At 44.4% G+C, this 14,385-nt stretch overlaps 1 protein-coding gene across 1 annotated transcript in view; it reads left to right on the top strand.

Annotated features, from left to right (window-relative positions):
* Positions 1-14,385, top strand: part of GABRR1 (gamma-aminobutyric acid type A receptor subunit rho1) — a 29,303-nt gene continuing 14,918 nt past the window's right edge. The window contains exon 1 of the mRNA XM_030315960.2: positions 1-492. Coding sequence (XP_030171820.1) covers positions 371-492 — 122 coding nt within the window. The 5' untranslated portion in view covers positions 1-370. The remainder of the gene's footprint in view (positions 493-14,385) is intronic.

The following is a 14,385-nucleotide window of genomic DNA, read 5'->3' as shown; positions in this document are numbered from 1 at the left end:
TTTTGGAAATTGCTTTGGTTCGTTTTCCTTCTATTCACTGGACCAGAAAATACAGACCTTTACTAACATACTCACGCATCTGATGATGAACTAATTTAGACTGGTCGAAATAATTGTTCGACAGGAACACAGGGCTTCAACCTCAGTTCAGAAAATCCCTGACATCTGACGTAGGAGGATTTATAGGTTTAGTGGAAATTGCTTTCTCCTGCTCTCCAGATTGCATACTGTGGGTTGATTTTTTTTTTTTTTTTTTGCATGAGTAAACATCCTTGTAATAATGAACAGACCAATAATGTCTTAAGAGAGAAAAAGAACATCCTTTTCCTTTTTGCTGTTTCTTGAGAGAACCATTTGGATTTGGAAACCCATGTTGGCTGTCCAGAATATGAAAGTTGGCATCTTCCTGTTGTGGTGGGGATGGGTTTTGGCCACTGAAAGCAGAGTGCATTGGCGAAGAAGAGAAGTACACGAGACGTCTAAGAAGGGCAGGTGAGTGGACTTTTAGGGATAGAGCTAATGGTATTGTTCCAGAATCATTTCCATAATACTGTGTTTTATGTGGATGCCTTTCCCCACTTTTCCCTTTGTTCTCCTGCTTTCTATGTTTTAGGAAGTTAGAATTATGTTGTTTTTTAATGATGCTAGATTAGATATAGTGCTACCGTTGCATATTCTTAAATCTCTTATGAATTGTCCTGGGTGAAAGATAGAGTCTGGGAAAAAGGAATATATGTATGTTTTTTAAAAAATTAAAGGCATTTATTTGATGTCTGCAACCTAGGTGGAAACAAGTCTGCAAATTCCATGGGACCTCTAATTAGTGAAAATAATTCTGTTAGTTCTAATTATTTCTGTTAGATTTGTGGGTCCTTTTTAACATCTTTTAAAAGAAAACAAGGCAGCTTTCTTCAAGCTGTCTGGCTAGATGGATCATTGGATCATCCCCTACCAGTAAGCGGAAAGGGTGCAAGGATGGACCTGCCTGCAGACCGGACCCTTGCTCGATGCCAACGGTATGTGCCACCCTGGCTGAAGTGGTGTCCGAGCGGCATCTTAGGCAGAAACAGACACCCTCTGACACTCGGCCTCTCAGGCAGCTCTGATGACAGTGCTGGTGATCAAGTGCACACTTGCACACCTGCTTGCCTGACATTTATCAGTAAAATAGCCCATTTGGAGAAAACCTAATCCAGCTCTCTTTACTGATGAGGAAATAGAGGCAGTAAGGGCATCTTGACTCTCAGTTTCTTTATCGGCATTGGGTCCAAATTAAGCTTCAGGTCTCCTTATCTCTGGATGTAAATACAAATAGAGGTCAGAAATATCAATTTATGTGAAAGGAAATCCAGCTTTCTAGCATTCAGGGCTAATGAGAGAGCTGGGTATCTAGCTCCTCCATGTCCCCCTCCTGGGTCTTGAGAGCCTCCCTACCCCCCACAGGCTTCCGAACAGCCAGCTATGGCTCACAGCACTTGTTTCAGGATATTTTATCAACATCGCAAAGCTAGGAGCTGAAATATCCGGGGATCGCAGTAAATCCTGGACGCTGAGGGGGACTGCTGTGTACAAGCCATATGCCCTGGTTCTGTCAGAGTCAGGAGTTGCTTGGGCAGACAGTGGAATTTGTGGAGCGCTACAGCCATAGAGATTATCTGAACCAAATGTGCTCATGAGGATTAAAAGCGACAACAGCAACAAACCCTATTGGTTGTCGTCAAAAACTTCTCAGCCTCTCTCCTAAACCAGAGTTGGAGTGGCGACCAGTTGGTAAATACCAATGATGAAGAGAAGTCCCAGAGAGTGAAACAGATTTTCTTTAAAAAAAAATTTACTTAAAAGAACTTTCTTTTTTTAGTATGAAAGTTATACATGACCGTTATTTAACATTTTAAAAAATGGGAAAAAATGTTTTAGAAACACACAAAAACCACCTGTAATCCCTAAGCTCAGAAGTTTATGGGTGTTAATGTTAACATTTTTGTGCATTTTCTTTCAATCTTTTATTATTTTTTTTCTAAGCATGTCCTGGGTATTGACTAGTTTGGGATTATTCTATACGTCCAGTTTTGTAAACTCATTATATTTATATGGTTTTGTCTGCATGTTTACTTATTTAATGTCTACATAATTATCACTTGAGTGACTGCATTATAATGCAAAATGTACCACCATTTAAGTATTATAAATATTATACATGAATATCTTTGTATATGAGAATAGTTGTTTACATACATGTTTATTTTTAAGTGAGCTCTATCCTCAACATAGGGCTTGAACTCAAGACCCTGGGCTAGTCACATGCTCTACTGACTGAGCCAGTCAGGTGCCCCTACATATGTGATTTTTTAATTAGAATAGACTCCTAGAAGTGGCACTAGAACCTTAAATCTCCAAATATATTTGGCCGAACTGTTTTCCAGATTGGTGGATCCAATTTATATATCCACCAACCAGATTAAGTTTTAATGTGCCTAAATTTTTATTATTTTATTTATTAAAAATTTTTTTAATGTTTATTTTTGAGAGAGAGAGAGAGACAGTGCAAGCAGGGAAGGGGCAGAGAGAGAGGGAGATGCAGAATCCAAAGCAGGATCCAGGCTCTGAGCTGTCAGCACAGAGCCCGACGTGGGACTCGAACTCACGAACTGTGAGATCATGACCTGAGCTGAAGTCAGACATTTAACCGACTGAGCCACCTAGGTACCCATATGTAACCTAAATTTTTAAAGGGATCACTTAATTTCATCCAGAATCTAAACTCATAAGATGCTAGTAGTTTGTATCCAGGCTTCTTTTTGTAATTTATCCTAATGGAATGGGAAGCAAGATGAACACACTCACAGAACAGGGTGAGGCAAGTGCGGTGTCTATGGTGCAGAATTGAAGGAGGCACTTGCATGATCCTGAGAGTGCCTCCTTAGGTTTTTTTCTCACTTGCCTCACTGTAGTCTCCACCCTGGCAAATTATTCAAGTGTTTTTCCCCTCCGAGATCTCCATGGGAGGCACATCCAGGTGGAGTTCCTTTCACAGATCCATGCTTGGTAAACATCAGAATGTCAGGGCATTGAGCAATGTTTCCAGGATGAATCAATAGTTATTGTCTCTCTCTCCTCCCTGGAGGAATGGAGGCATAACCTGTCTACACCGCAGGCCCTGGGACAAATGCCAGCTCTTGCTCTGGGAGGGCAAACTGATCTACCAGAAGCCAGAAGTACTGTTACTATACTTGCTTTGCTATGCTAAAGAATTCAAGTTGATTCTGAAGGTAAAGAGGGTCTGAGTTGCTTCAGCGGACTTCCATTTTTGGAGAGATCACACTGGTAGCAGTATGGTGGGAGGCCGGAAAGAGTGCTAGAGGGGAGACAGAGAAAGTAATCCAGAGTCTATGCCTTAGCCCAGGTGAGGGATGCTGAAAGCCGGGAGTAGGACATTTGTGGAAAGAACAGGACTAGGGGAGATGGATTTGAGAGCTTTAAGGGGCTAGAATTGTCAGAATTAGCTTGGGTGGAAGACTAGTAGGTAATTTGGATTGTGTGACTGGGTAGAGGGTGGTGCCAGGGAAAGGAGACAGGAGGAGGGGCAGATTTGGGGGGAAAGAGGTGTTCTGTATGAGCATGTGGACGTGGATGTGCTTTCACAAGATGCTAAGAGATAGCTGTCCAGTTGGAGGCTATAGGTCCACAGCTCAGGAGGGAAATCAAGCTTGGGGATGTAGATTTAACAGGAGTCCTCACAGGAGGTGGTAGGTGAGGCGACCCAAAGACACCATGTTGCATGAAATAAGAATAGGATCAAGGACAGAACCTTAGGGAAGAGCAACATTTAAGGAGAGGACAGAGGAAGGAGCCTTGGTGAAGGACACTGGAAATGAGGGACCAAAGAAGTGGGCACATGATTGGAGTAGAGGGGTGTCAAAGAGGCCAAGACAGCCATTTATTCAAGAGTTGTCAGATGCTTGTTATGGGCCCAACACCACACTGGGCAATGAGTGCTTCATCGGTGACTAAATCGGATCCAGGTTTTGCCCTCAAGAGGCTTACACACCAGAGAGGCATTCCGGTGAAATGTTAAGTTTCCAGAAGGGGGGAGTGAACAATAGGGTCAGATCACACAAAAACACAGCAGCCAAGAGCCACTGATGACGTCAGAGAAGAGAAGAGCAGGGCGGTGGGTTGAAGAGCGGGGAGAAGATGGGGCGGGTAGAGGTAACTCGTACAAGCAACTCGGCTGTGCCCAGAAAGGCTGCGACTGGTGTGGTTGACAGGCGAGAGCTTTCAGGCCAGAAGAGACCCAGCGGGTTCACGTGATGAAGCAAGGAAGCCAGGGGAAAGGTGGTGATGAGGCAAGAGCTATTTGCTCTCAAATCCCTGTCCTGACAAAGCACAAGCCACTTAATTACGAACTGGGTCTCTGATTGCCCAGAGTGTCTTGGAATTTGATTTTCTCCTGTGTAAGTGCTGTCCACTCTTCATCTTGTCCCCCAATTCTCCAGATGGTTTGCTTGAACTTTTGACTCTCTTTGTGCTCCTGGTTCTTGTCCAGTTATTACCTTTCGCTCAGTCTTGTTTTCTGAGGCCTGTGCTCAGGCTGCTCCCATGCTCATGATGCCTTCCTTCGCTTTCCTCTCTCTCCTGCTCATTTCTTTCCTGCTCCTATGCTTACCAGAGATGTCACTTTCTTGGAGGAGCCTTCCTTGGCCCTCCTCCACCCCTGCCTCTCAGTCTCAACTGGGCGACTTACTTTGGAGTTTCCACAGCCCAGTCTGTACCATCTCAGAGGACTAATCTCTCAGCATTAGCACTTCCTCCTCATCTGCCTCGGCTTCTAGACGATGAGCTCCTTGAGGGCTGTGTTAGTCTGCTCAGGCTACCATAATGAATTACCACAGACTGGGTGGCTTAAACAATAGACAGTTATTTTCTCACAGGTCTGGAGGCTAGATGTCCATGGTCAAGGTGCCAGCAAATTCGGTTTCTAGTGAAAGCTCTCTTCCTGGCTTATAGACAGCCACCTTCTTGCTCTGTCCTTACATGGTCTTTCTTCTGTGTTTGCCAGCAGGGGCAGAGGGGGCATCTCTGGTGTCTTCCTCTTCTTGTAAGGACGTGAGTCCTATTGGATCACAGCCCCATTATTATGATCTCATTGAACTGTAATTACTTCCCTATAGGCCCTATCTCCAAATATATTCACACTGGGAGTTAGGGTTTCAACATATGGATGGGGAGGGGTCACAGTCCAGTCCATAACAAGGACTCCACTAGCACCTTTATCCTTGTCTCCCTAAGTTCAAGTACAATATCGGATACATGATAGATACTCAAGAAGTGTTAACCATGAATAAATGAGTTCTGATTTTTGCTATTCCTGTACTTTATTCGCCCCACAAATATGTACTCACTACATTATGCTTCGGGTACTGTGCCCAGGGCTTGGTGGAGGCAATGGTGGTCCCTTGAGATGCTGAGTTTAGTGGAGGTGACAGACATTTAATCAAATAATTTTTACAGACTGTCAGAATTTCAAGGACCTTAGAAATCCCTTCATTTTAAAGATGAGAAGAGAAAAGCCCCCAGATGTACAATGCCTGTGGCAGGGTCATGAAAAATCCCTTTAGAATTCCACATCCCTCTTTTCTCCATGTCCAGTGCCCTCCTCTCACCATCATAAAGTGAGAACAGGACATTACATTGACAGATGTAAGGTTCAGGTTGAACTATATGAAAATGTTTTTCTAGGTCAAAACCAGTTGAATGTCAGCCGTTTTATGTGGTTCAAACATTTTCTGGCTTAATCTTTATAGCAATCTTGTAAAGTTAGTATTATTTCCCCATTTTATGGAAAATTGAGGCACAGAAAGATCAAGTAACTTGCCCAAGGTTTACAGCTAGTTTGTGGCTACCCTGAGATTCACACTGAAGTCTGACTGGTGACAAATCTGAGCTCCTTCCCATGCTATAAGCTGCCTCACTTCAAACAAGTGATTGTGACTTATAATTACTATGACACCAAGTCCCCTTGTGGGCCTTTACTACTCACCCTTCTAGGCCTGGTCCTGCTCCACTTCCAGGTGAGAGGGCGAGATGTGGGGTAAGTGGACAAGTTCACTTAGTCACTTCACTTATCAAAATGCATTGCAAGCTGGCTCCTTGACAAACATACCCTTTATTTGCATGCTTATTTTGGTCTTGTTTTTTTTATTTTTAAAATAGGTTTTTTTTTTTTTTAATTTTTAGAGAGAGAAAGAGAGTGTGAAGTGCAGGGGAGAGGGACAGAGGGAGAGAAGAGAGAATCTTAAATGGGCTCTACCTCAGCAAGGAGCCTGATGTGGGGCTCGATCCCACAACCCTGGGATCATAACCTGAGCCAAAATCAAGAGTTGGACACTCAACCTACTGAGCCACCCAGGAACCCCTGGTTTTGTTTTTGTAAAAGCTGATATATTTAATTAGTGATGGGAATTCCACTCAAAAGACATTTATTGAGAGCCTAAAGTGTTCAAAGGCATGTAGGTACACGGTGGATAGTATATGATCAGTAAACAAAGTTTGCTTATAAAGGGGGTAGCATTGGAAATAGAGACAGATCTCTCCAAGGTCAAAAGTGGTATCTAGAAAGTAGCTGAAGAACTTTAATAAATGGGAAAAATACAACCTGAGAATTCTGATAAAGAGAATAGGTAGAAAATAAATCAAAGCTTTAAATTAAAAGAAAGCAATCCAGTGTCTTCAAATGGGAAGGCATAGGAAATTTATGTTGGGACGTATGTAGAAGATAAAAGAGATGATCTAGGTCAAGATTTTACCAGAGACGCAGGGTGACAAGCATGTTCTTGCTGTGCCCTCTCACTGAGGGTGATAGCAGCCCAGGCCTGTGTGCCAAGGAGCTGCCAGGTTGGTGGGAACAGGAGTCCGTCATGGTGACAAGAAGAAGGCTTGATCAGATGACCTTGAGCTGGGACTCTGAGACAAGATCAGAAGGCAAATGAAATTGGGCTGGTCCACCCACACCAGACACAATCCCTGCTGTCTTTTGGTTCCAGGAAGCTCAGGTCTCCCACAGGTGTGCAGACCTTAGGTGTCCATGAGTATACACATCCTGTATTAGTCAGGGTTGTCCAGAGAAATAGAACCAGTAGGATGCATGTAATATGTATCTGTCTATCTGTATATATGGTATTACATAGATATATTGTGTGATGTACTGAAATATATACGTATGTATGGAGGGAGAGGTGGGGAGGAGGATTTATTCCTTTGAAAGAATTGGCTCATGTGGTTGTGGGGGCTACCGAGTCTGAAACTTACAGGGCAGATAGCAGTCCAGAAATTCAGTGGCAGATGATGTTGCATCTTGAGTCTGAAGACAGTCTGGAGGCAGAATTCCCTCTTCCTCAGCGGACTCAGCATTTTCGCTTAAGGCCTTCATCTGATAGGATGAGACCCACCCACACCATGAAGAGCAACCTGCTTTGCTGAAAGTCTGCTGATGTAAATGCTAATCACATGTTTAAAAATACCTCACTGTAACATCCGGGCTTGTATTTAACCAAAAACTGGGTACCATGGCCTAGCAAAGTTGACATATAAAATTACCCATCACACATTCTTAGAGGTTGTGGTTTGAAAAGCAGATTATCGGTTACTTACCCAAAATTCCACTTAATAAGAAATCAAAAGAAATGAACTATTTATACCCAAGGAAAAATACAGAATACTTATTCACTACGTGGAAAAATGCACAGCCTCTATAGCAATTCAAGAAATGTAATATAAATAACATTATGGTAACATCCTTATTAGATAAATAAAAGTTAAATGCACACGGACACACACACTCACATATACCCTGTGCTGGGGGGTCTGCGAGGAAGCCAAAACCATATTTGTGTGGCTCTGCCAGTGAACTGACCCTTTCCACATTGCCATCCACCCATAGGGCTAGAGCTATAAAGTGCCTTTAGTACCATAGGGATGATGCCTTCTGCAACAGACTTGAAAGGTCTCCAAGCTCCCCCATGACCCAACCCCTTATTTCGCAGCAGAGGAAACAGAAACTGATAGCAGAAACGTGTGGCGTTCTGTCCACAGCCAGAAAAGCTGGGGCTTGAGACTGTGTGCTGGCAGGTATCCTCCCTGCTAGGTCAATGCCCCAGAGAGCAATGTGTACAAAATATCATAGCAGGGTGCCTGGGTGGCTCAGTTGGGTAAGCATCTGTCTTCGGCTCGGGTCATGATCTTCCGGGTCGTGGGTTCGAGCTCCATGTAGGGCTCTGTGCTGACGCTTGGAGCCTGGAGCCTGCTTCAGATTCTGTGTCTCACTCTCTCTCTGCCCCTCCCCTGCTCATGCTCCATCTCTCTCTGTCTCCCAAAAATAAATAAATGTTTAAAAACTTTTTTTACTTAAAAAAAACAAAACAAAACATATCCTAGCAGCCTTACTCAGGATGGGCACACTGGAAAGCAGCCCCGTGTTCAGTCTCAGGTAAGCAGCAGAGCAAACTTGGCTGGTCTGGCCCATGTCTCCTCCCCAACCTCCCTTCTATCTCCACACAGGCCTCCTTGCTGCTCCTGGGGCACACTGTGCAGCCCCACTTCATGGCCTCTGTCCACTCTTTTCTGGCATCAGGAGGTTGCTTTCTCATCTTCTTCAGGCCTCTGCTTGATTGTCACTTTCAGGGAAATGTTCGCTGGCCATCCATGTAAAACAGCCAGCTAAGTGCCCACTCCCAAGCCCTTACCCTACTTACCATCATAGCTCTGAATTTATGTTCCCTTAAGGTAAGGTGGAACCCTGGCTGTGCCCGTGATGATTTCCTTTGAAGTTTTGGCTTGGGCAGGCACAGTTACAGGCAACCCCGAGAATCCATCACCAAAGCCCCTCAGCTAGATGGGGCAGCGGTGGCAAGACTGGCTCCAAACGATAAGAAGGCTTTGGGACTTGGAGCTGCCACATAGTCACTCCATGACTTTAGACAAGTCACTTGACATCCTCGAGTCTGTTTCTTCTGTCGAGTGGAGTCAATTATGTCTGTCACCTCAGGGTTATTGTAAGCCAATAACCTGTAACCTCACACCTGTAAGCTGTGTGAGCCAAACTATGGGAAAGTGCTTCGGATGTTGTAAAGCTCAGGAAACCCCTGAAGACCCTGGGCCCCACCTATGCCATCTTGTCATGGGCACGGATAAGAAGCTCCTGTGCAGACTGTCATTCTACCTGAACCCCCTTAGGGCTCGTCTCTGCTTTGAGGACAGTTACGCTATGCACATTACCCAGTGACACTCCCCGGATCTGCCAAGTGGAGGCCCCACCCAGGGAAAGGAGATCAGTTTAGGGTTTAGGATGTCTTGCTCTGTCTGAGCTCTCACTGGTTTCACACCATTGACGTAGTGGGACACAGCAATGTTCCTAAGTTGTCTTTGTAATCAAAGTTCTAGCACATGGCCAGGAGACAACCTGGAGCTTAACATCCGCAGTTTTCATGATACCCTTTGTTCTTTGTGACTATCAAGAAGCATTTTCCCATCTTCAGTTTTCTGGTCTCTCTCTTATTTTCCAGATTTTTTCTGCTGCATAATCCTTAAGTTTCCCAAGCTGTAATACATCTGGGTCTGTAGGCTTGCGTTCCATTAAAAAAGCTAGAACAGTAAGTGGTTCTCAATACTGGCAGAGGAGGTTTGAAAGCTACTGATGGCTGGGTCCCACCTCTGGTGTGGGGTGTGGCTTGGGAAGTTTCAAGTTCCTCGGGTGACCCCAAAGTGCATTCATACTGAGATACCCTGAGTTAGATGATCTCATGCCAGCATTTTCACCATGCTGGGCAACAACTATTTTTTTTTCACTGCTCCCTTCCCAATGCGAAGGCCAGTCTCTCTGATGGAGATTGGATTCTATTAGCAGACTCCCGGCCTGACACTTACCGTTTGTTAACATTTCTGCCTACCCACCAAGCAGTGTATTTCCCTCTGCTGACTCTTCTGGCTCAGAATACTTTAGGGAAAGCTTCTTGTCTTTAGCACCTTTCTTGAGTCTCACCTCGTTTAAGCCTTGGCCTCCTTGGCACATTTCTCGCAGGTCCATTCAACTCTTTAGGATACACCTTTAGGTTTACGTTTCTCCTTTTATATTTTGTATGTGTTTTTGTGAAATCTGATTTCTTCACACTGCCAGGAGCTGGGGCTACAGAGATGTACGAGAAAGATCTCACCCTGATATAGCTCACGGTGAAGTGCGTGAAGTGGTCAGAAAGCCCCTGGCCACACAGGCTGGTGCACATTCTAATAAGGCATGTGAAGAAGAGAAGTGTTGATTTGGGCGGGAAGGATGGAAACCTAGGAATTCTTCCAGGAAGAGGTAATACTTGATCTGGGAACACAAGGCATTGTCTAGGTAAGGAGTATGAAGAATGGAGGCAAGGAACTTCCAGACAGATGGGACAGCAGGAGCAAAGGCATAGAGGTGTAACCAGCAACTGTGGGGGACAGAAGTGGGGGGAGCTGAGGCAGAGAAAGAGCCTTTATGTATACGTGGCTATTACACATGCCACGAAAACAAGAGTGTTTCCATTAGCTAGTTGAAAGGATTCCTTCCTTGTCAAAATTAAGTTCTCTATCTTCTCAGAGGTGACCTCATCAGCAAAGTGAAGTATAACTTATCAGGTGCTCTGCTCTTAGCCAAATGAGGGAGATGTCCAGCAGACCCCTTGCTCATCATGGGTTCCCAACCCTGCTCTACCTAACCTCTGAGAGAGTTCTGAGATGTGCTTTGGGAAAACACCATCCACACACGAGCTGACTAGGAACTATAAGAAGGAAATGTCAGGATGTACCATAGGTCAGAACTTTTCATTCTGTCCAAAAGGATAGGATGAACATGGGTGTTCAAAAAACGTACAGCCCAAAACTTTACTGCCCCCAAAGCTGTTTCAAATGTTATCCTATATCATCATAACTTGGGACATGTCTGTGCTTTCTCCATAACTTCCCAGAGGCTCATTCAATAAATGTGTGGGCATCGATTTTGCGCTGAGCCCATGCTAGCTCTTATGTGAGGGAAAGATAAGCTTAGACCTTTTACATCTAACCCAAATTCCAGGCAATCAGAGCCAAATCTTCCAACAGACCCTCTGTTGGTTGGAGACAGACCCTCTGGATTTGACTCCTGGATCATCACTTTAGCAAGTTACTCAGACCCTCTGTGTCTTAGTTTCCTCATGTATAAAATGGGAATAATGATAAAGCCTACCTCAAGGTTATGAGGACTAACCCTAGATAATACATGTAATGTAAGTTAGCATAGTACCTGACAGATAGTAAGTACTCAAGCACTGTTGGTTATTCCTATTATTTTCTGTGTGTCATACTTCGTTTCAAGATTAATAATCAGGGGTGCCTGGCTGGCTCAGTCAGTAGAGTGTGTGACTGTTGATCTGGAGGTTGTGAATTCAAGCCCCACATTGGATGTGGAGCCTACTTTTAAAAAAAATGAATAATCATACTTCTGGCTGGTAAAAAGATGCCAATGCCATGTAGAAGATTTCATGATATATTGCAACTTGAGTTTAAAAGCAAGTTACAGTATCTCCTCTTGTTCTCTCTTTCTCCTTTCAAAGGATGAGGATATATACAGATGGCAAAGATTATTTCTTTCTTTTATTTATTTATTATTTATTATTGAGAAAAAGAGAGAGTGTAAGCAGTGGAAGGGCAGAGAGAGAGGGAGAGTTTCAAGCAGGTTCCACGCTGTCGACACAGAACCCAATGTGGGGCTTGAACTCATGAAACTGTGGGATCATGACCTGACCATGACCTCTCGAAATCAGGAGTCCAATGCTTAACTGACGAGCCACCCAGGCACCCTGGCAAAGATTATTTTTGAATGGTTTTTATTTTCTCCTTTATTTTGTAATTTTTAAAACATGGGCACATAAGGGAAAAAATGTTATTTAAAAATATTAAACATCAATGAAAAAGACTTTAAGAATCCTGTTTATCAGTCTTTTCTAGGCTAGAATCTAGGCTTCACGATGGGAAAGGCAGTGGCGTCTCAGAGCCCAGTTCTGTTTCAGGCTGGCCCAAAGCCAAAGAAAGAACTGGGTCGAGCTCAATTTCCATTCTGAGCCCTTCTTTCCGTTCCTCCTGCTTCCCTTTTCAGATGCCCATCTAGGGGGCCATTTCCTTCCTTCAATTAACAGCGTTGAGAGCCCACAGGAACCCAGCACTGTATAAGGTGCTAAAGATAAGACTCTGCCTTTGGTGGCCTGTGGTCTCATCCTGTCCCTGCCGACCATCAGTTGTGATGGCCTGTAGCCCAAGGAGCAGCCCTCCCTCCAATCTTAGCTTTTCCCTATGCCTGGGACCCACTCTTGGGACCCACTCCTGCTGAGCTCCTGTCTCTGTTCCACTTTGCTACAGATGACATAATCCCTATGCATCAGTCCCGATGTGTGTGCATCATTCGAGTCCTGGCAGAAAACAGCAGTGCACTCAAAAGGGCTTAAACAATAATTGAACACAGGGACTACTCGCAGAGCTGTGGCCAAGGTTCAGAGAACCAACCAGGACTAGGAACAGAAGGAAGCCATGACTACCCACAGGCCTGGAGGGGAAATAGTATTACTGGAAATTATTGAAGATACTCTGATTATCTGTAATTACAGAGCAACACAGACATTGCTAGTCCCTGGCATTGAAGCAGGAAGAGACTGAGGAACAAATGCCCTGCTCTGTCATCTCCTGCCAGTGCCCATGTAGCTGAATCCACAAGCCAGACGGCAAGGATGCCCAAGTGATACAGTCCACCTGGCAATGTGTTACTCTCTGTAGTAACGGTTTCGTGGTAGATTCAAGTAAAGAGTGGCATCAATTTCTGATCTGCCCAAGGGGGAGAGGTTTACCTTCTGGTAAACCGAGGGGGGAGAGGTTTTTAAGTCAGATCTCCTCAGACCAGTCTAAGTAATTAATCCTCCAAATCCCTGCTCCTGTGAATACTGGGAAAATGCTCAGCAAAAGGCTAAATTAATGCAGTGAAGCGTCATAGTTTTGTTTTTTTCGTTCATATTTTATTCTGACAATATTGGCAGTAGATCTGAAGGGTGAGGAGTACTTTGTTGATTTGAGTACCTAGACTGTCTCTAGCATGCCTTTGTTTTTAATGTTCGTCGTACACAGAGACAGAAGCAAAGATGCCGACAGACAAGGCAAGCATGGCCATCAACACATGCACACCATTCTAAAGATGTCTCTTCTTCACACGTCACCTGTGGTGATTTTCAGAAGCAGTCCCCACCCCTGGTCCATTTGCTGGAGGCAGAAGGTGGGGGACCAGAGGAAAGGAGAACTGGAAAGGAAAAATGGCGGGGCTCCTGGCTTCAGCTGGGTGAGAGAGAGGATGAGGGAGGCGACGGGGACCAGCTTTCCTCCTCTCGAAGTCCCTAGCTTCTTCCTCCCTTACATCCATAAGCAGCGTAGCTTGGTCCTGGTTCACTAGTTCAAATTCTTTCCCTGAAGTGCTTCCTTTGCTGTGAGCACATTAATTCCCTTACTTTGGAAGGAAACTTCCTTACCAGCTCAGTAACGACAGTGACTTCTTCCATTTGTGTACCTTTTAGAGTTTGAAGAGTACTTGCATGCACATTATCTCATTTATTCCTCACACCCCTTCAGAGCTTACCTTCTATCAGTTAAGGAACTGAGTCTCAGGAAACAAGTTGCCTAAAGGCACCACGCAGACAGCGTCAGAGTGAAGGTCAGAGCCCTGTTTTTCTGTCTCCCCGCCACATTTTTTCTCCCCACAATGATGAAGGTTTCTACAGGAAAGAAGATGGCAAAGGACTTAAAGGTGGACATAGTTAAAAAGGAGGAAACCATATATATTGAGAATAAGATGAGCCAGGGCAGTGGCTCTTAGAGTGTTGTCTCCAGATCAGGGACATCAGGGGCATCTGGGAGCTTCTTAGAGGTGCAAATTCTTGAGCCTCAGCCCAGACGTACTGAATCAGAAACATCAGAAGAAAAGGGAGTTTCAGGAACCTAGGTTTGAAGAAGCCCTCCAAGAGATACTGATGCATGCCACAGTTTGGGAACCACTGCATCCAGGGGAAAGGTGTGTGTGATGGCACCCTGAAGAGAACACATGACTGGTGTTAGCATAAGGAGGAGCAGGGAAGGTAGTCAGTTATTTCTGTGGATCCAGAGATGGTGTTGATGGCTGGGTGAAGACTATTCAAGGACATTGAAGCATTGCCTATAATAGCAGAAAACTAGAAACAATTCAAATATCTACCAATTGAGGATGGTCATGTGAATTACAGTGCATCCATGTAATGGATGCTATGCAGTACAAAACAGAACAAGAGGCTTGGGATAATTAGATATGGAAAAAAA

This window comes from Lynx canadensis, chromosome B2 (genome assembly GCF_007474595.2).
Source record: "Lynx canadensis isolate LIC74 chromosome B2, mLynCan4.pri.v2, whole genome shotgun sequence".
NCBI lineage: Eukaryota > Metazoa > Chordata > Mammalia > Carnivora > Felidae > Lynx > Lynx canadensis.
Note: the sequence above shows the minus strand (reverse complement) of the source record. Positions and strands in the feature narration are given on the sequence as shown.